The sequence below is a fragment of the Melospiza georgiana genome, chromosome 9, assembly GCF_028018845.1.
Source record: "Melospiza georgiana isolate bMelGeo1 chromosome 9, bMelGeo1.pri, whole genome shotgun sequence".
Taxonomy (NCBI): Eukaryota; Metazoa; Chordata; class Aves; order Passeriformes; family Passerellidae; genus Melospiza; species Melospiza georgiana.
Genome location: NC_080438.1, coordinates 28,315,786 through 28,339,918, shown reverse-complemented (window position 1 = coordinate 28,339,918; position 24,133 = coordinate 28,315,786). Strand labels below are relative to the sequence as shown.

Genomic DNA, 24,133 nt, shown 5'->3' with positions numbered 1-24,133 from the left:
TAGCGCCGGGCCCGCTGTCATGGCGGCGGCGGAGGAGCCCGAGGTGGACATCGAGGGGGACGCTGCGGCCGCGCCGGGGTGAGTGAGGGCCGCGAGGGGCTCGCTGCGGCTCGGCCCGCGCGCCCCGTGCCCCGCGGCGGGCGGGCGGGCAGCGTGAGGGGAGAGCCGCTCCTGAGGGGCGGCCCGGGCCGGGCGCTTCCCGCCGCTCCGGGAGGGACCTTGGAGTGTCACGGGGTGCCCGTGGAGAGGGGGCAGCGCCCGTGCGGGGCATCGTCGGGAAGGGTGCAGAGAACGGGGCTGTGATAGCGCTGGTGTGAGGAGAACCGCCGTGATGGGATCCCGCAGAGCCCGGAACGGCGCTGCGAGGCTGCTGGGAGAATCCTTAAAATACCCATGGAGAAGGTGCTGGGTTGTGTAACTGTGTTAGCGAGGGAGGCTCAGGAAGCTGAACGCACGGAGGGAGGTGCAGAAAACGGGTTCTTGGAATGTTAGGGACTAGAAAGGACATTGAAGATCTTCTAATCCCAACCCCCCTGCCATGAATAGGGATATTTGCCACTAGACCAGGTTGCTCAAGGTTTTATTCAGTCTGGCTTTGAACGCTGCCACGGCTTGAGCATCCACAATCTCCCTGGATAACCTGTGCCAGGGCATCGCCATCCCCAAGTAAAGAATTTCTTCCTAGTATCTAACCAAAATTTCCCCTCTTTCAGTTCGTACTCATTAGTCCTTGTCCTATCGCTACAGTTCCTGCAAAGAGCCCCGCTCCAGCTTCCCTGTAGCCCTTCCAGACAGTGCAAGTTTGCTATCAGGTCTCCACACAAGCTTCTCTCCTCCAGGCTGAGCAGCCCCAGCTCTCCCAGCCTGTCTTTGTACTGTGCTCCAGTGCTCTTATCAACATCGTGGGCTTGCTCCAGCACTTCCATGGCCTCCTTATGTTGGGGACCCAGAGCTGGATGCAGCACCTCACTCCAGGTGAGGTCTCAGCAGAGCAAAGCCCTGCTGGCCGTGCTGTTTTGATGCAGCCCAACATTCCAATAGCTTTCTAGGTTCAGCAAATTCACAGACAAGGGATGCTGAAGTGAGTAGGCAGTGACTGCAATGCCTCTAATCCAGCACTTGCAGCTGCTGGAGAGAATGAGAGGTTTGTAGCAGAGACACACTGCCCTCAAATAGCCCCTGCCACTGCTGCAGACAGGCTGCTGGCAAAGGGGGCTCTTGATCCCACCCTCTCCAGGGTATGCTCTAAAAGAAGGAGTTGTATTGATCCTTGGACATGGAGATTCATCCTGATCCTTTATCCTATGAAGAGATGTTTGAAGTGCTGCACAAAGCAGTTGAGAGCAGTAGGTTAGTTTAATTTAGTAGCACTGCAGGGAATGTAGGGCTAATTAGTCTTCAGACAAGACAATGTTCTGGAAGTAAATATTTTTGAAAACAAGTACTTACACAAATTCATAAGGAGATCTTATGCTGCATGAAAATAAAAAGAAGTTGATCAGTGATGTTAATCAGTGACAGATCTCTCATTAGTAGTTATTTACAGAAATGTAAACTGGATGAAGTCTCCATGAGCATGAGGTTAAATATTGGAAAGACCTGGCCAGGGCTTGGAGCAACCTGGTCTGGTGGGAGATGTCCCTGTCCATGACAGAGGGTTGGATTGAGATGATCTTCCAACCAAATCATTCCCAGATTTTACTCTATGGCTCTAACAACCCTGTATGACAGGATTCTATTAAACCTTGTGCAAGCAGGAGCTCTCCTCAGCAGAAAAAGCAGTTTGCCTTTAAGAAGTCCTAAGAAAATGCTTTTACCTTATTGGGGGTAAGATGTAGAAATGTTAAGTGGAGATAATACAACTCAATGACATTGAATATTAAAAATACAATGGTTCTGAGCACTGGAATCTCTTTCAGAGATCATGAAAACACAGCATCAAGCCTGCTGCAGGATCACTATCTTGATTCATCTTGGAGAACTGGCAACAGTCTTGTAAGTATTTTTTTAATCAATGCTGCTTGTGGCAAGGTTATCAGAGCTTCTGTGTTCCCTCTTCTCTCCATGCACATGATGTTTTAGGTTTTTAACCACTGCTTCTTCCTTAATTTCACAAACTGCTTCTTGCCAGCACTCAAGTACAGTGTGACAGAATTGAGATATTAAAATGTGTTTTTGTTGTTTGCAGCCCTGGACGTTGGACAGCAGCATCAGTGAAGAAAACAGGGCTGTCATTGAGAAGATGTTGCTGGAGGAAGAGTATCCTTTTGCTGATTTGGGTTTATGTTTTCCTGTAGAATGCCAAAAAACTTCTTATTTCCAAAAGAACTGGACAAATCCTTGCCTGTTAAGGTGACTGAAGCCCTGTCAACTTCTAGGTAGATGGCAGAAATCCTGCAGTATTTGTTTCTACAGCTGGGTAATTCTGAAGCAGTGTAATTTACCTGATTACTAAAATTCTCACATGTACAAATACCTCTGATGCCTTGAAAACTTACTTAATGACTATTTCAGGTATTATTTATCTAATAAATCACTTTCTGAAAAAATATGGCTCAACCAAAAGGAGGTGGAGAAAAGATCTATGAAAAGGTAAGGTCTGGGAAAATTCTTAGTTAGCTGAATAGAAATGAAAAGTCTTTCTAAAATCCTTCTTATTTGCTGGATGTGCACCAGCAGCACAAGTACTAATTTTTATTTTCACTCTTGCATTTGCAGCCCACATAAGAAAACTGGAAAAGTCACGTATGTACATTTAAACAATTGAATTGTATTTTTAAGTGTGATGTCTGATTTTGTTTAAAATTTAATTTTTTATTTTAGAAAAATTAAAGTTTCTTTTGTTTGACTGTATAAAAATTATTCAAGAGACCTTTCAACAGGAAGAAATATTATGTGTAACAAGAGGCTAGAGTAAACCAGGTTTTGGGGAGTTTTTTGGTAGCACAGTGATCTTTATGATAAAAATTTGTTAATTCTAGTTGCCTTTTCACCTGAACTTTTCTGTTGCCTGCTGTGATGTATTTCTGTGCCATTGGTCACTGATGAATATTGAGTTGCTTTGAATCTCCCATCGTGACGGAGAAGCTGATGTGATTCTCAGTATTTTATTTATGAGTCACATTCATGTTTAGAACAATACTTTGAGTTTTGCCAAAGATGGAGAATAGTCCTTCCATCAGAGGGTGCCTTGAGTGACTGGGATTGGAGAATGTCTGGATTTGGGAAATCACTGATTTCTGCTTCCTGCATTCCCAGGGTGCGCTCACCCACAAAATCACCTGGCTGTTCCTTGAAGTGGACAGCAGAGGAAAAAGAGCTGTTTGAACAAGGACTGGTGAGTTTGTTTATAAATATATAATATTTTAAATTGAATTAATGAGTTTATCTTGAACAGTAAAGTACTTGACCTGAATAAGCATGTTGTATAATCACAATGCTGCATTAACTATGAGAAGTATATTAGAGTGTGTTCTGAAGGCAAATCAGGTAATAAAGTAAAATCCTTACTCTGCAAACCTTACAACCTTTACTGTTGTAAGGTCTGCAGAGATTATATGGTTGTACCAATTGTAAAAGGGTTTGCTTTGCCAAGCACAAGGATTCCTTGGGGTAACAGGCAGCAGAGTGCCTGAAATGGGTGAAGAAGATTCTTCAGTTAAGAATAAGAATAATTCTTACTACTGGATGCAGTTCTTTTCTTGGTAGAACATAAACAGTGAGGTTCTTTACCATGGGTTTGCTGTAGTGTTTGTGCATTTTAATGAATAATGAGGTTTTGAGCTCATTTGACACATGCAGTGCCATGTCTGGGATATCACAGTTGGGGTCACTTCCACGAGCTTTGAATTTCAGGTGAAATTTGGCCGCAGGTGGACGAAAATTGCCAAACTGATCGGCACTCGAACGGTTCTGCAAGTCAAGAGCTACGCTCGGCAGTACTTCAGGAACAAGGTAAATGGGGCATCCCTGGGGCTGGCAAAAAGGTGTTTGCCCATGGGTAGCTTGGTTTTAATGTCTTTTCAGGGCACTGCTGTCAAAGCATGTACTCTATTCATTCCCAAATTCAGAGAAGTGGAATATCATTATTTGCAGATTTAAATGTGAAGTCAGACCTGGTTTCAAATTCCTAGAGTGACACTGGTTTTATTGCTGGTATAACTAAACAATAAATGCAGTATAATTGTGGTCCCTTACACTGTTGGTTGTTAGTCTGAAAATACTGGTTTTCTATTACACAGCTCTTTCTGCTGTGTGTTGTAGATTTAGCTTCAGCCTTATTTGAGATTTCATGGGCTTTAAGAAGGAATAACTACTTTCTAGGGCTTTTTGACTGGAAATACATGCAAATTTATACTTGGCCTAGAGTATATTTATAATGCTGTCTAAAAGTCAGTTGCAATGGATTAAACTAAGTTAAAATGATAAATTGAAGAAGAAACACTTCAGAATACCTGCTATTCAAATAAAACAGTCCTGATTATTTGGGAAGTAGATGATTTTTTGGCTTGTTTTCCCCTCCTAAAAGTGATTTATATTTTCCTAAGGCAAAAAATGGTGATCCAGAAAAAGAAGAGCAAAGTCAGTGTGGGAGCAGCCTTCCCATGGAAGATGGGGCAGGAATGGAAGCTGGAAGCTTGAGAGGCCGTGCAGACCCCAACCTGAACGCGGTGAAAATCGAGAAGCTCTCAGATGATGAGGAAGTGGACATAACTGATGACATGGATGAGCTGCTCACTCCTGCCTTCCAGCAAGAAACAGGAAAATCTGAATTATCTGTTATCCCAAAAAGTCCACTTGAAGAAACAAAAGCAGTGGAACAAGGAGGTTTTTCATCTGCTGGCCACAGTTCTGCAACTGCTTTGCCTAAAGAAGATCCTCAGCACACCAGGCCAGAGACAGTGGATGCTTTGGTATTTCCTGCTGTGGCAGCAACGTGTTCCCAGCACCTGAATGGGGATAAATCTGTGAATTTGGATTACCAGCAGTACAACAATCTTGTTGAGAAAGCTGAGCAAAGTGGACCAGTCACATGTCCTGCACAAGGAACCGATCGGGAGCTCAGTGAGGAGCAAAGAGACCTGGCTGATAATGGATTGCTTTTTCCTTCTCCCTGCCAAGGGGATGAAGACCATCAAGAGGAAGCAGAGGAGCTGAAGCCACCTGATCAAGAAGTGGAGGTTGACAGAAGCATCATTCTGGAAGAAGAGAAGCAAGCAATTCCTGAATTCTTTGAAGGGCGCCAGGCCAAAACACCAGAGCGTTATTTGAAAATCAGGAATTATATTTTGGATCAGTGGTAAGATGCATTAATTTCTTTTACTGAAATAAGTGATTAAGATGTCCTGGTCTGATGTAGTTAAAATGCTACTTAGCACTAATAGCTTACTTCTGAATAGAGTGAAATTAATTGTATGGTAGCTTGCCAGTGAAGAACATTCATTATTAATACTTCTTTTGCATCTTCCTGATTTTTTTCTCTGGCATTCTGGAAGCTGAGCAATGAAAATACTTTGAAGCATTAAGAAAATGAATGTTCTGTACCAGAACAGGCTGCATTTATTTTGGCTGTGCTATTTCCTTGCCATTTTTGCCATCCTATGCATAAGAATGGTTTTAACAAATGGTTCCTTAAAATAACCAATGGCATTAATTCCATAGCCCTGCCTTTACAGAAAGGCAGCAAGAAGCAATAGTCTGTGCTAGAGCAAATAGTGTTGACCAAAGGAATGCCTCAAATTAAGAATCAATTTGGACTGGTGCTTGTGCACTTAAATATTTTATATTCCATCTGCACAGGAGTGGTGTAAGGAAACATAGTGACTTATGGTAGGAGGCTCAAGATAATTTGGCTGCCAGTTTTGGTTTGTGCTTGCTTTGAAGCAGAAAGAATTACTGAGTTTCGCTCTGTCCTCATTCAGTTGTCTTGTGCTCTGACAGCTTCTAGTTGCAAAGAGAGACTAAAATTCCATTCGACACCAGAGAAGTGTTGAACTGAGAAGGAAAATAAATGCACAGAGAGTGAAAACAGGACCTCAGTTAAAGTCCCCCAATTCCTTCATCCCCCGTGGTTTGTTCTGCTGTTTGACCAGGTGCTGTGCTTTGTTTTAGGGAGAGATGCAAACCCAAATACCTGAACAAGACCTCAGTGCGGCCCGGCCTGAAGAACTGCGGGGACGTGAACTGCATCGGGCGCATCCACACCTACCTGGAGCTGATAGGAGCCATCAACTTCGGCTGTGGTAAAGATATTGCTGTTAGAACAGTCAATGCAGAGCCTCTTCTGGGGCAGGGACTGCCCAGCTCCAGGGTGTGCTGCTCATTCATCCTTGCTAGGAAGGACCTTCTGGCAGATCTTCCCTCATAACTTTGGAAAATCTAGAAGAGCTTGTAACTTATGAACACAATTAGAAATTTTAGGCTTACACCAAACCTTCTATTTTTTCTTTTTATTTCCCGTTCCCCATGTTTAATCACACACCAGTTGGTGGGATGTGTTTTGTTTCATGCTTTTCTGTGTGTCCTGATACCAGCTGTGTCTGAAATTCTGCCCTTCTTATTAGGTAGAATTCAAGTAATTGTTTCTTTTCCCACAATAAATTGTAACAATTTTCTAAATAAATACCAATGCCTTCAGGGCTACATTTTAAACAAAATCCTCAGGACTACTTCATCCTGAGGGCTACTTTTTAAACAATGCAAGTGTTAAAATTAGGTGAACTGTTAAAAGTGAATGTGCGTCTGTACCTTGATGTTGGTTTAGAGGCTCTCAATGAGTTTTGGTCTGAATGACAGTCACCTAGGAGAGGAGCAATGTCCTGCAATTACATTTTGTCCAAAGTAAAGTTTTTAAAATTTATCTAGAAGGAAGAAGGAGGAGAAGAGGAGGTTTTGTTGTTTTAAAAGTATGGTGGGAGAGGGCTACATCACCACTCAGAATTATGACTACCAAGAGATGTCTTTGCTGTGAGGGTTCTGTTTGCTTTCTCCCTGTGCCATTTGCTGTTGTCACTTACCCGTGTCACCCCTGTGTGTGTGTGGCAGTGCTGAGCAGCCCTGAGCTCTGCTGACACGGGAACTGTCCCCTGTGTGTCCTGCAGAGCAGGCCGTGTACAACCGGCCCCAGCCCGCCGACAGGAGCCGCTGCAGGGAGGGCAAGGACACGGTGGAAGCCTATCAGCTGGCCCAGCGCCTGCAGTCCATGGTACAGCCTGGGGGCAGCGGGGACAAGGGGGAAACCCTCCCAGCCTGCATTTATTTACAAGCCAGGGCACCTCAGGGAATGTCTCCTCTCACTCAGGTTGCAGTTTCCTTAGGGTGCCCTGTGATTCGGGGGTCAGTCTTGCTTCAGGTACTTCACTCAGCTGTCTTGCTGGCCTTCCCCTGCAGCCTGAACCCCCTCTTCCCCATCATTTATTAGCCACAAAATAGTAAAGTGCATTGCAGTGTGTGATTAAGCTGCTTGCATTTCAATACAGTAGGTATATGTTATGGCTTACTGAGAGCCCTGTGCACACAATTAAATGCAGCAGTAACTAATTTATAACTGCATGAATTACCAAGGCTTGCCAGAGTTAATTTTTATATTCACACTTAATGTAGCATTTTTAAGTACTTCACAGCAAAGTAAATCAGTTGATGAGAGGAGAACTAAATCAATCCCACTTTAAAAATAATAAATTGAAATGTAAAGAACTGTAGCATACACTAAATGTAAACACACTGAGTTTATAGCTTTGTGTGCTGTCTGAGCATTAATTCAGAGCTGGATATCAGTACCCTGGTGCTGTCAGGGGTGCTGATATTCCATGGAACACTAACAGGCTTTACAGCCTCAAACTCCATAAACTTTACTGATGATAATTCCTGGAGGATCATGAACTACTTAATTCTACAGAAATCTGGGGTGTTCTTTATTTTCTGGGAACATGTTGGAGTGTCAGTAGCATTGCTGGGGCAGTGGCCTTTTGGACAATGTCCTTTGGCTGCCTGGATGAAGGAATTAAGTTTTTCCAGGGTAATTTGACTCACGGTGGTTTCTTTCCTCAGCGCACGAGAAGACGGCGAGTGCGGGACCCGTGGGGAAACTGGTGTGATGCAAAGGATTTGGAAGGACAGACATTTGAGGTAACCCTCCTGTGTTTTAACCTCACCTTAAATCCTCACCTTAAAATCACCTTAAATTACCAGGAATCAGTTCCTGCTAATTGCTGGCTGGTGCTGTTGCATCAAACAGACAAGGGAACAGTTGTGTCATAGGGATTCAACCTCTCTTGTGGAAGTGTAATTTGAAAGTACTGCAGCAGCTGCCACATCTTCATGCTGATTAATGCAGCTGCATTTGGGGTTTGCACAAGGGTTTTGTGCCCATAAAACTCGTTGCCTTGTCTTGTAGGAGATTTCATGACCCATTGCTTTCAGTTAATTGCCTTTAGGGTAACGGTAGGGGATGGGAGAATAACATTTAAATGTTATTTTTTCAGTCCTGTATGGTTTCCTTGTGCTCATTATGCAGGTGATAATGAGTTCCTAATATTAATTCTGCTACTAGCAATATCCCCAGTAATACTGTGGTTTATTAAGTGCTTAAAAAATTCATGCAAGGTTAAATATTTTATGGGAGAATTGGAAAGAAAATGCATGTCTGTTCCTACAATTACAAATTACATCAAAAGTGAAGAACTATAAACATCCAATTTTCCTGTATACAAAGCCTTCTTAATTTTCAACCTTTCAGTAATTGCCTGTAACAATTACTACCATAATGGTATCATGGCATACCTGTTTTTGAGTGACTGTGGGTTAATAATTCCAACACTTCCTGTAAAATACATATTTGAATGGAAACAAAGGTTGAAAACACCCCTAAGGAGGGGGCATGATAAATTCTGGCTGTGGTTTGTAATGGCAGATGGTCACACCTGGATTTAAACCTGGTTTGTGATGTGGGCTGTGATTTTACTGAATTTGAATGATTTGGAGAGTGAGAGAATTCTCTTACCAGGCACCTTTTGGACCTGATCTCAGATTGTCATTCCTTCCACACTGCTTGGTTCTGCCATGGCTGTTGCCTCTATCCTGAGTAGTCTTGTAATACACAAATTATATTAAGAGGGCAGGGATATCAAGAATTTGTTCTGGGCTGGTTTTGCAATCAGGGCTGAAAAAGCACTTCAGCCATTGAAACATTCAAGTTTTTAAAAAATCTTTTCAGCATCTCTCAGCTGAAGAATTAGCAAGAAGGAGAGAGGAAGAAAAACTGAAACCTGCAAAATCTTCTAAAGGTTCAAGACAAATCAAAAGGTATTTGATCACATCATGTTCAAACATAGATCTGCCAGAAATGGAACAAATGTCCTGTGAAGTGTCAGGCTGGAACCCTGCACAGCATTAATATGTATCCTGGTCTGAAATAGCAGGGATGCTTTTCAGATGTTCTGTGCTGGAATTCAGGAGTGTGGGAAGTGATATTTTGGTATTTGGCATCCTAGTATGGGATGAGAAAATCCAGTGAAGACAACAAGAATATTCCTCCTCTGTCAAGGAGACAGTGGGAAACTTGAAAAGTTTCCTGACTGTCCTACATCTTTAGAGAAATTTTGTTTCATTTTATAGTTCCTTTGATCCCTTTCAGCTGATACCATGCTGTTTGTTCACGGAAGAAAAGCAGGTACGTACCTCTGAGTGAATTACTGAGAGGGCTCCATTGCTTGGGTTACTTTTCTTATCATTGTGTTTATCATTTCAGGAGCCCTTTCAGGTGAAAGTGTCTTCTGAAGCACTTTTAATAATGGATTTGGTGAGCATTAAGTTTTATCTTTCAAAAAGCTGTGATGTGTGTGCTGTGGGTTTGGTTCTTGTTTTTAATGAGCAACATAAGACAAAGAAATTAAAACAGAGAAGCTGTGGCTGCCCCATCCCTGGAAGTGTTCAAGGCCAGGTTGGGTGGAGCTCTGAACAACCTGTTCTGATGGGGGGTGTCCCTGTCCATGACAGGGGGGATAATGAGAAAATCATTAAGGTTCATTTCAACCCAAACCATTCTGTGATTTTTTTCCAGTCAGACCTAGAAGTGAGAATCTAGTATTAAATAAAGCCCCTAAAATGAATGGGTTTTGTATTGTGCTTAATATACAACTATTGACCTTCTAGAAAAACTAATAAGAGTTTTGCTACTTTACTGAGAGCTTTGCTACTTACTACTCTCTGTCATACTTTAACTCTAATTTGCTTAAAGCTACTTTCTGAAACAGACTGCCCTTCTGAAATCTATGGCTTCATTTTCTTCCAGTCTGGGAATTGATTTTGTGTTTGCAAAGCAATGTGTGGGTTTTTTCCAAGAATAACAGGCTGTACCAAAATGTGTGCAGTTGTTCAGCACTGCCCAGGCTGCAGTTTTTGAACTTCCATTGCCAAGTGTTGCACCCTTGCACTACATCTGTGGTGTGTATATAATAAGCAAATTTAATCTTTTCTGTTTGCTTTAAATGGAAGTACTGGGTGTTTGAGAGTCTTGAGTTTTCTTTCTACATATCCTTGAGAAGTCACTGCCTTGTGAGAAATCCCACAACTTGGACTTTACTACTTGTTTGATTTTATTCCAGCACTCTCACGTGTCTCTGGCAGAAGTGATTGGGCTGCTCGGTGGAAAGTACTCTGAAGCTGATAAAATTGTGGAAGTAAGTGCTTGTCTTTTCACATTTTCTCTATTATATTAAAACTGAAATGATCATAGTTACACTTTGAATAGATGTAACTTATTTCTAAAAGGCAATTAATATATATTAAAGTTGAAATTCATTACTGTAGTCTTGAAATATGAAAGTTAAGCTTACGCTCAAGTATCAACTGCATCATGAGCAAGATCTGGTAAATGCCTTTTAAAACTCTGTAAGTTTTCTGTAACTGATTCACAGAATTCACAGAATCACAAGGTTGGAAAGAGACCTTCAAGATCATTGAGTCCAACCCAGCCCCAACACCTCAACTAAACCCTGGCACCCAGTGCCACATCCAGGCTTTGTTAAACACACCCAGGGATGGTGACTGCACCACCTCCCTGGGCAGCCATTCCAGAACTTTATCACTTTTTCAGTGAAAAACTTTTTCCTAATATCCAATCTGTATTTCCCTTGGTGCAGCTTGAGGCTGTGTGCTCTGGTTGTGTCAGAGCTGCCTGGAGAGAGCCCAACCCCACCTGAGCACAGGCACCTTTCAAGGGGTTGTGGAGACTGATAAGGTCACCTCTGAGTCTGTTTTTCTCCAGGCTGAACACCCCCAGCCCCCTCAGTGGTTCCTCATAGGGTTTGTGTTCCCAGCTCCTCTCCAGCCTGTTTGCCTCCTTTGGATGTGCTCAAGTGTCTCAATGTCCTTCCCAAGCTGAGGGGTCAGAGCTGGACACAGCACTCAAGGTGTGGCCTCACCAGTGCTGAGTACAGGGGCAGAATGACCTCCCTATTCCTGATCCAGGCCAGAATACCATTGGCCTTCTTGGCCACCACTGCTGGCTCACGTTCAGCTTTCCTGTCCAGCCACACCGTCCCCAGGCTGTAGCACTGCAGGGGTTACTGTGGGCACAGTGCAGGACTGGGCCACAGTAACCCCTGCAGCCTGAGGATATTGCAGCGACCTGATGAGGTCGTCAGGGTGAGAGAAGGACGAGAATCTTGTTTGATGATCAGAAGGCTGGATTTATTGATATATGCTATATAATGCATTATTACTATACTAATAGGAATAAAGAGAGAAGTTGCCGAGCTGCTAAGCTAAGAATAGAATAGAAAAGAATGAATAACAAAGTTCTGTATCCAGGGAATCTGTCCCCGAGCTTGGTCCTGTGATTGGCCCCCAATTGTAAACACGGAACATGATCCAATCACAGGAGCACCCGCTACACTTCACAGCAGCCGATAACAATTGTTTACATTCTTCTTCTGGAGCCTCTGCTTCCCAGAAGATGCACAAATCCCAAAGGAAGGATTTCTATGAAAAAATGTCTGCGACACGAGGAGGCTCCTCGCACTGGTGCAGCCGGATGTTCTCTCCCCAGGTGTGCACAGCAGAGCCGTGCAACAGCCTGAGCACAGGCCTGCAGTGCGAGATGGACCCGGTGTCGCAGACTCAGGCCTCGGAGTCGCTGGCGGCGCGCGGCTTCCGCGTGATCGGCTGGTACCACTCGCACCCCGCCTTCGAGCCCAGCCCCTCCCTGCGCGACATCGACACGCAGGCCGAGTACCAGGTACGGCACGGACACACCGACCCCTGCAGCCCCAGGCTCCCTGGCTTTGCACTGCTGCACCAGCGTGTTTGCACAGCTCAGCGGGAATTGACGTAAAAGCTGTTCTGTAGGTTTCAGCTTTGCTGCTCTCAATAAGACTGGATTTTTGTATGTGGTGTTTTTGGTGTTTTTTAGAGCTATTTCTCCAGGGGTGGTGCCATGTTCATCGGGATGATCATAAGCCCTTACAACAGGAATAATCCTCTTCCCTATTCCCAGATCACCTGTCTGGTCATTAGTGATGAGATCAGTTCTGATGGTTCCTATCGTAAGTACCCCTATTTAATCCAGTGTCTTAATTCTTTGGGTGTTAAGGGGAAGATGTCTGGTTTTGATCCTGAGAAATCAGTATTTTGTATTTATATTGGTAATATAATGGCATTATATAAATGGTGTCATTTTATAATGGCAACATGTGCTGGATAAACACAGGAATTTCACTGCAAGAATAAACCTGTGGGTTGTCTGTGCTGTCAGAATAGGAATATACAACTATATATATATACAGCTCTAATATATATACAGCTATATATATACAACTAGAATATACAACTATATACAACTATACAACTATATACAACTATATACAACTATACAACTATATACAACAATATACAACTATATACAACTACATATATATACAGCTATAATATATATACAGCTATATATATACAACTAGAATATACAACTATATACAACTATACAACTATATATACAACTATATATATATATACAGCTATAAATACATACATGATTGATCTTCTGTGTTAGTAGTTCTCACAATTCCTCAAAGAAATGAAAGGATTGGGACACAGGTCCCTGTTATTTACATACAGAATCAATGTGAACAGCTTAGAAACTGTTTCCCATGTCTTACTTGGCCTGCATTACAACATTCTGAACAGATTCTCTGCTCAAGGAGACAGAAGTAAATAGCAAAGAACTGGATGCTACAGTGGTCAAAAACTCTTAATTTTTGAGTGACGTGGCATTCAGCAGGTCAGAGGATCAAAGAAATGTGCCAGCTGTCCAGGGGAACACAAGGCATGAAGGCTGAAATGGTGCTGGCATGAAGCCCCACCTAAGAGAACAAATTCCTGATTAAAAATACCATTGGCATTTCATGAAATCAGGGTCTTTTCCTTTCTTGAACAGTTAAGGACATACCACATAAAAATGGCTGTATTGCAAGTGATGATCAGATCTTCTGCTCTTTTCCTGACATGGATTTGAGGAAAATTCCCCTGATAACAGTAGATGGTTCTGGTACCTGCCTATTCTCTCTCCTCCTCCCTCTATTTATAAAGTCCTGGTTTTTGCATCCACACTCCAAGGTTTCCAGTTCTCTTGGCACACCAGTAGCCAAGGCCTTGTGAGCCCACAGTTTTTTCTGTTTTTTCCAGTGGAAGCAGACAAGGGAGCCTCACTGCAGTCCTGGGGCAGGGGCAGCAGTGGTCACATCTGTGCCCCATTCCTGTTTGCCACCCTGAGACTCCTGCATTTCATCCTCCTCTCCCACACATCCCACCTTTGTGGGGGAGAGTTAAAATACTGATAAACTCTGTTACCCTGAGAATTAGACATTTTTGTAGTCCTGTGCATTTTCTGTCAGAGGATTTCAGATTTCTGTTTAGCTCCTGAAATCAAGGTTTTACAAAATGCCATCTCCTCTGGCTCTTTGGAAATTATTTACTGAAATGTACAGTCTCTTTCTTGCTCCCTGATTTTTGGTAAACTAATTGTGTTAGGCAAATAAGTTTTTGATGATTCTTTTAAAATATTTTCTAGAATTCTCTTCCTCCACCTGCAGTAAACTAGAAGAATTTCTTCAATTCTGAGCAAATTTCCATTGAAATTGAGAACAATAGTCAGCACTTCACCATCAGCCCATTCATACTGAAAAACCAAACCTTTTTTATTAATTTAATAACCACATAACTCTTACACTACAACAGTGCAACTAAGTTAGAAACACTCAATTCATTTTTTTCATTTCTGAGTTTGCTGTAGATTTCTGTCCTTCCTTATGGAATGGGAATTGGCAAGGGCAGGGAGCAGAAAACATTTGTTCCTGCTCCCACCAGAATTAAATTTGGAATCCAAAACACATCATCCTTTAACCTCCTTAATGTTGTCAAGTAACAGAGCTACAGGCTTCTGCAGGCAGTAATAAATGAGGAACAGTTATGGGGAGGGAAGGGATTGCACCTAAACTGAACAGGAAAAGAAACAGTGGAGTGTAGCAGAAACACTGAATAATGATCTTCAATTGCTTACAGGCCTGCCCTACAAATTTGAAATGGAACAGATGTTGGAGGAGCCTCAGTGGGAATTAGTATTTGAAAAAACAAGGTGGATAATTGAGAAATACAGATTTTGCCACAGGTTTGTGTCCACTTCTGTTACAAACAGCCAGGTTGGAATTTTTATACATTTATTGTTACGTTTCAGTCAAGACCCATGGCTGCTTTCTCCAGCACTCCTGTTTGTTTTTCTTCCCACAGCAGTGTCCCCATGGATAAAATTTTTCATAGAGATTCTGACCTGACTTGTTTGCAGAAAGTAAGTTTTCTTCTCTTAACTTTTTTATGGTAGATGTGTTTTTAAATCCTAATCTGTTTCATGTCAGAAGTCACCTGGAGTTACACTTTTACAAATCAGAGATGTAAATTAATGATAATAAATTATTTTTGTGGTACAGCTTATTTACTTAAAACACAGTGAAAATAAAGATTTTTCACTGTGTTTTTTCAGAGAGGTGGGGATGGTTATGTGCAGACACCAAGTTTGACCCTCAGTTTGGAGAGGAGTTAATGGCAATTAATTACTCAGGTCTGTCCTCAGCATTTTGTGGGCTTTCAGTGTCAAGACCTGCACATGTCTCAGGAGCAGATTTGGCCTTCCTGGTCCTTTGTTCCATCAGTAAAATAATGCTGTGCCATGTTTGTCATGGATAATAGGAACTTTAATTTTCCAGTGTAGTCACTGCTCTGGAGCTCTGCCTGGTGGCAGCTGTACCATTATGGCACAAAGAAGACACAAACTCTGCCCAAAGCAAAAGACATAAACAGAAAACTTGCACACAGTAATTGTACACATTGATTTTTTTTGTTTCCTCTGAATGCATCTTTGCTTATAAAGTGTAAATTTAAACTTGAGTTGGTAGAATGCTCTGAAATGTAGTTGTTGGGTAATTGGTTTTAAAGACTTGGGTTTAGATCACCTTGTTCCTTTTAAATTTATAATGTACAAACACTTTTTGTAGTGCTCATCCTAAATAAATAAATAAAAATCTCTTAACAATACTTACCACATAAAGAGGGGGGAAATGACAATTTAAAACAGATTTCCTTTTCTTTTGCCTAGCTTTTGGAGTGCATGAGGAAGACTTTGGGCAAGGTAACAAACTGCCTCATCGCTGAAGAGTTCTTGACTCAGATAGAAAACTTATTCCTTTCCACATACAAGAGTGAAAAAAATGCTGAAGGAAGTGAGAATGAACATTCACAAGAATTACCAGTGTGATGGTTTTGGAATTTTGATTTCATTTTTGAATTTCTTCCCCTCCTCTCCATTATGTCAGCTCTTTCAGAATTGTTATCCCTTTTAGTAGTGACTGTTAAGAATCCAGTGTCATCTCATGGTTGTGGTTGAAAAACACTTTGAAAGCTCCTGATGTGTGACCTGTGTGCCTGAGGAATGTTAATGCTGATGAGTGCCATGGAGGTAATGATTGACCAGCCTGGTGTTGGGGAAGGAGGACACCCTGTCAGGAATGCTGTGCATCAGTCTGCAAGGAGAGCTTGTCCTCTCTCAAGTCTTTCAGTTTGGGAATTTTCTCTAATGTTTTTATCTACAAGTGCACCTCTAACTCAGAATGGATTTGTTCCTTTGCTTTAGGGAGTGTAAGTTTGAATGAGTTCACAAAAGGAAAACTTAACTGAAATGAGAGTTTTGTAGCTCAGAGTTTCCTGGTGTCCAGTAAGAAGTTTCATCCAGTTGCAGCAAAATACATCACCCAATTCCTTTTTTTACTATTATTTTTCTTACTACTTTTCCCCATTGATTTTGCTGGTCAAGTAGCTTTTTGGCATATTCTTTGCCATCCTGCTTATATATTGGGGAGAAAAAGCTGATGAGTTTCATGACTTCTCAGTAGTGGCTGTGCTTGTTTCCAGTGGAAATGATAACTCCTGTCTTACTGCAGGTTACCTCTTTGTGACCTTCCATTCTACAGGGAGGTTTTATGTTGTTCTCCAGATCATTGTGGTTTGTCCACTTCTAATTGCCACTGTTTCCTGTGGAAACCAGAGCTCCTGACTGATGGCAAACTGAGTGCAACAAGCAGAAAAGGATTTGTGTTTTTGAAGAAAAATAATCCCCACTTTTATATTCAGAGTCTTCTCTGTAATGTACAGTTCAATAGAAAAACATTTGTTTATATCAGTTCCTCAGTTATGATTTCATACAGGTATATATTTAGATAAATCACTCACAGATTGATCTTGATTGCGAAGTTTCCTGATTGCAACTTGGAAATGTTTCATGAGCTGTATCACTGTGAATATTTTTAGAAAAAAATGTGCTTTAAATGTTGCTCTCTAAATACTAAGGAAACTTGACTTGTCTACAGGTATTACTATTTCCACATGTTTATCTTAGGCAGAGTTTCTCAGAGAGGCCTAAAATATATTTGAAAGTTTCAAGCAAGACTTGGAGTTTATATCTAGAGGGGAGACAATGGACCCAATTTTTATTTTAAGGAAATATATGTGTGTGTATATATATATATATATATAGTTCTACATAACATAAATTGAATTTTGAGATTTGATATGTTTCAACTTTTTGTTTGTATAAAGAGTTTGAAAAGCTTTAAAATCATAGAGTTGCATCCCAAGGAGGGAACTCCTTTATGGGAAGTTAATGTTATCTTTTTATCAGGCCTCATGAGTCTCTCTGTCACTTAAGGGGAGGGAGCAGAACCTGAGCAGATGAAAATGTGAGTCCTTGAAATTCAGAGATTTTCCCACTTTGAAGAGCTGTGGGCTCAAAAGTGCTGGTGGGTGTTGTGTGCTCTCTCTATGTTCAGATGTGCTGTAGGCCCCACTACTGTGTGTATTTATCACTTGGTGTATCCACCTCTCTCTGGCTGTTGGCTCAGTCTGCATTTGCTCTAAACTCTCATCTCTGGGGCTTCCTGACCACCACTGTTGCAAGGATTCCTGGATTCCTGGCTGGGCTGCACTCCAGGTGGGACAGCATTCCTCCTCCTCCTCAGTCATGGGGAGTTGTGTTGTTTGCAGTTTTGCAGTTTTCTGGAAAATCTCCCGAAGTCACTGTCCTGACAGTTCCAGTTAGAGCTGCTGGGAGGAGAATTTTGAACACAGTTTGTCACAGCATCATGAAGCAGATACTGCTCATTGTTCACACACAGTTCCCAGCCCTTTAGGGATGGGTCAGGATTACCCAGGTACTGCTGACAATGTCCTGGCTGCTTCCCTCTTTTGTGATCACTGAGGTAAAGTCACACAGTTGTATTATTGTATTTAACAGTGGTGTTATGTAAGGAAATTTTTGAGGAACCCAGACTTTTGAAGTGATTTTTCTGAGGACGGGCAGGATTGAGCCTTTGTTATGCACATAAAAGCTCCAGAATTCCAAGTGTTTGTTGCAGGGTGGTGTGGAGAAAATACAATGCTTGTTCCATCAGGATCCAGTCTAGCACACAGAATTCTATAGGAATTGGAAAGAGCACAGTTGGGATGCTGAGTAATGATTTTGTTGACAGGAGGCAGTGTAAGAAAATAAACTAACCTACTTTTCATCATTTAGTTTCACTGAGTGATTAATGAGATGAATTTGGAAGTTGCATGCTTCCCAGGAAATAAAAACCTGTTTAACTAATATACCAGTTTTACCAAACACATTTTAGGCATGAAAATTTTGTATTTAAAAGCTTTTTTGTTAACATCCATGCTTTGTTTCAGTGGACCTGTGCAGACTAATCTGCTGTTTCTTCCAGAGGACCAGCGTTACACCTTACCAAGTTGTTGCTCAGGACATGAGAAATCATTGAGTAGGGGGTAGAATGATACACTTAAAACTGGAATTCAACAGGTTAGGAAGTGAAAAAAGGAATTAACAAAAGCCAACAAAATAAACCCAAACAACCCCTCCCAAGATGTCATTTCTGGCAAATTTCCCTCTGGGCATTTGTTGGCTGAATCATGTTTTGCTTTCCCAGTTACCAGCAGTGCTGCCTCACAGGGACGCAGATCTTGTGTGCAAGGGGAGGGAATATCCCTACTTTTATTTTTTTTAAACTAACCAACCTGCCAAAAACAATTCAGTTGAAAAATCCAAAATCCATAACCAAGTAAAAAGTTAACACTGTTGCCATTGATATTCATTCAGGACTTTTTTCCTTTGCTTGCTTCTCTGCTGTTCCTGCCTGATGACAGCCAAGAGTCTACTAATAAAGGCTGCAGATGCAATACCCAGAACGACGTGTGTGTTTGTAACATCTTGTCTCTGGAATGTCTTTGTGCCGTGTCGGTGGCACTGACCGAGTGCCAGAGTGAAGCTGTGTTCCAGCAGAGGGAGCTTTGTCACAGCAGCTGCGGGAGAGGCTCGGAGCTCGGAGCGAAACTCTTGTTAGCAGTGTGTTTGGTGAATTTGCGCCAGGGAGCGCATCCGGGCAGGAGCTGTTTCCCTCCTTGTTTTACAGCGCTGTGCTTTAGGCTCCATCAGCAGGTGATCCAGTGGTGCTGGGGCTGGGATGCTGGGATGCTGGGATGGTACCCCAGCGTTCGGCACACACGGCACAGTCCTGACTCAATGTGAGGGGTTGGCAGGGGCACATCCTGGAGGAAAGATCCCTTTCCATCAGCCACATCCCTCCCCCGATCCGATCCAGGTGTGCTGGGCAGGGCTGAGCCATGAGGGCGGGGAGGCTGTAGGGCCAAGAGAGGCTGTGCAGGAGGACAGTGCACCCCAAAAGGAGGGTGTGGCACAGCTGAGCACCCCGAGTGTCTGCGCAGGAGGCAGAGGTGCTGTGCTGGTGCTGTGCCCCCCAAGGAAGTGAGGGATAAGGATTTCATCCATCCCCACGGGAAGCAGCCGGTGGTTTAACATCCCAGTGAGCACTGTAATCACATGTGATGCTGGACAAAGCATTTAATGGCCTAGATAAAAGTATTCGGGTTGTTTAATTGCTGCTTTACATAGACCTACTGCCCTACTTTTACAAGGTTTAGAATTGTGCTGAGAAATTGTTTCCATGGAAGCAGAGATCACTAAAGAAATAATGCACTCCACATTTCCTACAGGATTATTCCTTTCTGTTCTAAATAATTAACTCTTGTAGTACTGTTGCAGCTTAGCATGGATTAAAAGAAATAGTACTTTTTTTGGTGTCAAAGAGGCATTATATTTTTTAATATGTATAATATATATAAGTAGTTGGATATATATATATATATATGTAGTTGGAGATATATATAGTTGGAAAAACTTGTCTTTAAAATAAGTCTGTTCCTTTCTTATTTACAGAGGGGAAAATCCACCAATAAAAGAAAAGTCAATGAAGAAGTGCACTTTTATTTTGAACTATATTTTGAACTATATTTCACATTTGGCATTTAAATAATGTGAAATAAAATAGAGACAAGATATGAGGAGGTAGGTGATAGTTAAATGGATTTTGACTTTGAAGGAGGGATGTGAAAATTTAAAGAAAAAAGGACATTATTGTAGTGTGGGTAAATGAATGACTCAGAAATGGGAAAAGAGTTGCTAAACTATTATAGAATCATCAACATGACAAATTGACTTACCTGGCAGTTTTAATAATAGTTTTAGCTGTAGATCTCAATTATTTTCCAAGAAAGCTAACTGCAGTTATTATTACCTGAAGGAATATCCAGATTGTGTCCTGCTTTGGCAGAGGGTATTTACATCCCATTTCCATGTGGAGCTCTGATTTTACACCCATTCCCTGGCAGGCAGGGTCCTTCCCAGTGTGCACAGAGCCACGAGTGCAGGAGCTGGCAGCTGGAAGTGGGGCAGTGCTCAGGTGAGCAGCTCCCAGGTAGGAGCTGACTGCAGGGCACGTGGCTGGGAGTGCAGAGCACACACTGCTCTGTGGTCATCACTGCTCTCAAAATAATGATTTATGAACAGTCTGACAAATCAGGGTTTGACAAATCAGATGAATGGGATCGACTTAATGCAAACTGGAAAATCTTCGTCAGCTGCTGCCAAAGCACATGGAAATGGTAAGACAGGTTTGTAGATCACTGGGAGAGTTGGGAGCCACTGGAGTGTTCTGTGAAAGGCATTATTAAAGTTCAGATTGAAAAATTTCTTAAGAAATAACAAACAACTTTGTAAGGGCAACATAAGCATGAAAATCAGTATTCCTAGTGCTGCCTTGGAATGAGCATGTGCCAAAGGGAAGGTGGAAGAGAAGCTTTCCATGCTGGAAAATGAGGCTGATTTCTGCAGGAGAGCAGCCATCAGCCTGGTCAGCTGTGGCTCCTCTTGGAACAGCAGTTGCCCCACGCAGCAACCATCAAACTCCCAAAGGCTTTATTTAATAAAGCTATGAAAGTAGAAAGTCCATAACTGATAAGAATCTAGATAGTGGAATGATAAGAGATGCTGTGCAGTGAAAGACACAGGAACAACCATGATGGAGGTGGAGGAGTATAGGATTTCCTGCAGAAGTGGAAGAAACTCCTTAAACAGCTATTTGCATACAGTCCATACAAAGTCTAAATAAGAAAAAGGGCCAGCTGCTTGTCTTTAATCCATAACGGGAGCCCATGGCAGGAGCTTGGCTGCTCTTTTCTTCCCTGTTGTTTCTTCATCAAGCAGGAGCGAGGGAGGCAGCTGGAGGCAGGTGCCACTCCCTGAGAGCTAACAGGGAGCTGGGAAGCTGTTGACTGGGATTTGGGAAGGAGATGGCAGTTGTTTTGGAAGAAGAACCTGTTTGGTGGGTCTGATTTGAATCAATAAAGGGAGCAGCACGCCAGTGTGTAGGATTGAGCAGCCTCCATCAGTGGATTAAAGCTTTGGATGCTGCCTGCTGTCGCTCAGGACTTTATCTGTGCTTTTCTCCTGCACTATGGAGCCTCTCTTTGGGGTTGTGCTGGGCTTGATGCTGGCAGTCGCTTCACCAGCCCACGACAGCTGTACCTGTGCGACCAACAAGTGGGCAGTGTGTGCCCAGGACGGCCCAGGGAACTGCACCTGCAGGCTGGCAGGTTCACATCACCCTGTAGACTGCTCGACCCTGACTTCTAAATGCTTCCTGATGAAGGCAGAAATGATCCCCCTGAGGGAGAAGCGCCTCTGGAGACCTCCCCAGGCGGTGTCCGACAGCGACGGCATGTACGACCCCGACTGCGAGGACAGCGGCGTGTTCAAGGCCCGGCAGTGCAACCAGCCCGGCAGCTGCTGGTGCGTGAACACGGCGGGCGTGCGCAGGAGCGACAGGGGGGGCAGCAGCCTGCGCTGCGGCGAGCTGGTGCGCACCAGGTGGATCTACATCGAGCTGACGCACAAGAGGAGCTCCGGCGCCTTCGCCGTCCCCGCCGTGGCCGAGGCCCTGACGCGGCTGTTGGAGAGCAGGTACAAGCTGCACCCCAAGTACATCGCTGCCATCAAGTACGAGCCCCCCCTCATCCAAATCCGCCTGGAGCAGAGCAAGAAGCCCAGCTGGGATGTAGATATAGCTGACGTGGCCTATTACTTTGAAAAAGACGTGAACAATGACTCCGTGTTCCCATCCAACAGTAAATTAAGTGTCTCGGTCAATGGAGATGCCCTGGCCATTGAGAAGCTCGGGATTTACTACGTGGATGAAAAGCCCCCAGAGTTCTCCATGAGGCAGCTGGCAGCTGGCATTGGTGCCGTGGTCACCGTGGTGCTCCTCACTGCTGGCATCGGCGTCGCCGTGCTGCTCGTCCTCAGGTGGCTGCGCACAAGGACATATAAAAAATTTGAGTGTAAAGAAATGAGGGAAATTAAAGCCCCAAGCTTAGAGCTGCCCTGAGCTGAAAGAAGAATGGCAATTACAGGAAGAAAAGGAAAAAAAAAGGCACAAAATACAAAGAACTGACTCGGTGTATGTGATGGATTTGGAGTTTTTTCCTTCCTGCGGGAATTTGTACAGTGAATGTTCTAAATTATTCTTGTTTAGTAAGAATAAATTTTTGGGGTATAAATGAATTTGGGAGTCAGTTACCTAAATATTTTAAATGACTCCTGCTTTGGAGGGTAAGAAAACTGTTACAGCTGTCTATTTAACATAACACAGAAGGCTTTCACTCCTGCTGCAGGCCTGGCTCAGATTGCTTAAATACTTAAATACTCTGTGGGGTTCTTGGTGTATCTATTTACTGAAATTAAAACACTTGCCTCAGCATATTTGGGCTATATTGCTGCTTTTCTCATGGTAGACTTTTTTAAAATGCAGTTTGTTTTTAGTTCATGAGGGCTTTGAAAAACAAAAGTTTCTGGAACTTTTTTTATCAGCAAATAATTTCATGAATATTACTAAATAACCATATAAGATAATGCTAAGATACTCTGCAACATCAGAGGCTTTTACAGAATGATTTGTTAGGAAACAACCCAGGTGTTGGGTCGCTTCCAGGGGTGGAGATCCCAAGTTCCTGGGTTTGTATTCAGGCAGCACAGTGAGCTATTCCCACTTGTGCTCTTTAATAAGGGTCTGACACTCCTCGTCAGCAAAGATCTCTTGATCCCCATGCAAGTGTAAGTAAACCTTACTCTGGTAATAACTTTCTGTCTACCTAAATTCCCTGGGCAGTTTTAATGGGAGGAGATATTTTTCAGTGTTGTACAGCTTCACAGAAACACTGCACAATGCTCCAGGACAGGCAGAAAAAGAGAGGCAGAAACTGAGCTGTGGGGGGAATTTAAGAGCACAGTGTAATTACTGAACTTGGAATTTGGCCAACACAACTGGACTGCTTTGCTACCTACTCATCTGCTGCATTCCTGGTTTGGAGAGTCATATCCATGGTGAAGGGCATTTTAAAGAAAATAGTGCTGCTTGTTGAATGTTGGGATATTGTCAGTTCCATTCTCTGTGCTGCATGTGGATGTCCAAGTCCATCACTCTCTCTGATTCCTGCAGCAGCACCTGCTCCACCTGGGCACTGCCACAGGCCCAGCAGCTTTTTTCTTCTCTGAATTAGTTTCAGTGTTGCTCATTTGTAATTCTAACAACAGTCAGGAATGTGCAGCTTCCGTGGCAAAGCACCAAAATGCAGCTCTAGTTCTACTGAATGGAAAGGATATCAGGGATAACAGGGAAGAGGCTTTGATTCTGATTCTCTCTTTGTTTATAGACACTGTTGGGTAATAACATTTGGTTCAACAGACACCATTTCCATTTGACCTCACACTTGTTCACTTACCTGCTGGAAAATCCTGGGTACATACTTTGGGGCAGATGCATCACGTTTTCCCAAAATAAGATTTGTATGCAATTGCAGCAGCAGCAGCATTAATACATTCCCAGTTTTGGAGCAGGGTCTATGATTCATTGTGTGCCTTACAGCAACATGTTGAAGCTGGTTGTCAGTCAGTCAGGAATACACACTTGTCTGAGAGAAGATGAAGTGAGAATTTGAGATCTAGGCTGGATCTTTCCATGTCACAGGAAAACTCAGGACTTAGCCTAACTCCACACAATTTCACAAGTAGCCATTTATAATTAAAAATCTAGAGCTGAGCAGCCCTCAGCTGAAGAAATGTAGGATGAGAATAAAAATTTTCCAAGTACACTGCTTGACCAATTTGTTAACTTATGCAGAGCAG

At 42.8% G+C, this 24,133-nt stretch overlaps 2 protein-coding genes across 3 annotated transcripts; both read left to right on the top strand.

The window, feature by feature from the left end:
• Positions 1-2: 2 nt before the first annotated feature.
• On the top strand, positions 3-18,783 carry MYSM1 (Myb like, SWIRM and MPN domains 1). 2 transcript variants are annotated; one of them, XM_058030718.1, is made up of 20 exons: positions 3-78; positions 1,920-1,995; positions 2,189-2,259; positions 2,515-2,592; positions 2,719-2,745; positions 3,259-3,337; positions 3,856-3,954; positions 4,548-5,299; positions 6,112-6,242; positions 7,101-7,204; positions 8,050-8,127; positions 9,215-9,303; positions 9,616-9,670; positions 9,749-9,799; positions 10,605-10,679; positions 12,050-12,238; positions 12,413-12,545; positions 14,557-14,662; positions 14,785-14,839; positions 15,644-18,783. In XM_058030718.1, exons 1-20 carry the CDS (start codon positions 20-22, stop codon positions 15,800-15,802), a joined length of 2,466 nt encoding a protein of 821 aa, XP_057886701.1. In that variant the 5' UTR covers positions 3-19; the 3' UTR covers positions 15,803-18,783. The 2 variants fall into 2 exon arrangements, with proteins under 2 accessions (XP_057886701.1, XP_057886700.1); XM_058030717.1 differs by having other exon boundaries at positions 14,782-14,839.
• Positions 18,784-19,936: 1,153 nt separating this feature from the next.
• Positions 19,937-22,398, top strand: TACSTD2 (tumor associated calcium signal transducer 2). Its single transcript, XM_058030350.1, has one exon. It carries the CDS (start codon positions 21,408-21,410, stop codon positions 22,335-22,337), a length of 930 nt encoding a protein of 309 aa, XP_057886333.1. The 5' UTR covers positions 19,937-21,407; the 3' UTR covers positions 22,338-22,398.
• Positions 22,399-24,133: the final 1,735 nt, after the last annotated feature.

Coding starts and splice junctions, on each gene's coding strand:
- MYSM1 (XM_058030717.1), top strand. CDS start 20: ATGGCGGCGGCGGAGGAGCCCGAGGTGGACATCGAGGGGGACGCTGCG. Junction 9,671..9,748: donor TGTTCACGGAAGAAAAGCAG/GTACGTACCTCT, acceptor TTATCATTTCAG/GAGCCCTTTCAGGTGAAAGT. Junction 12,546..14,556: donor CAGTTCTGATGGTTCCTATC/GTAAGTACCCCT, acceptor AATTGCTTACAG/GCCTGCCCTACAAATTTGAA.
- TACSTD2 (XM_058030350.1), top strand. CDS start 21,408: ATGGAGCCTCTCTTTGGGGTTGTGCTGGGCTTGATGCTGGCAGTCGCT.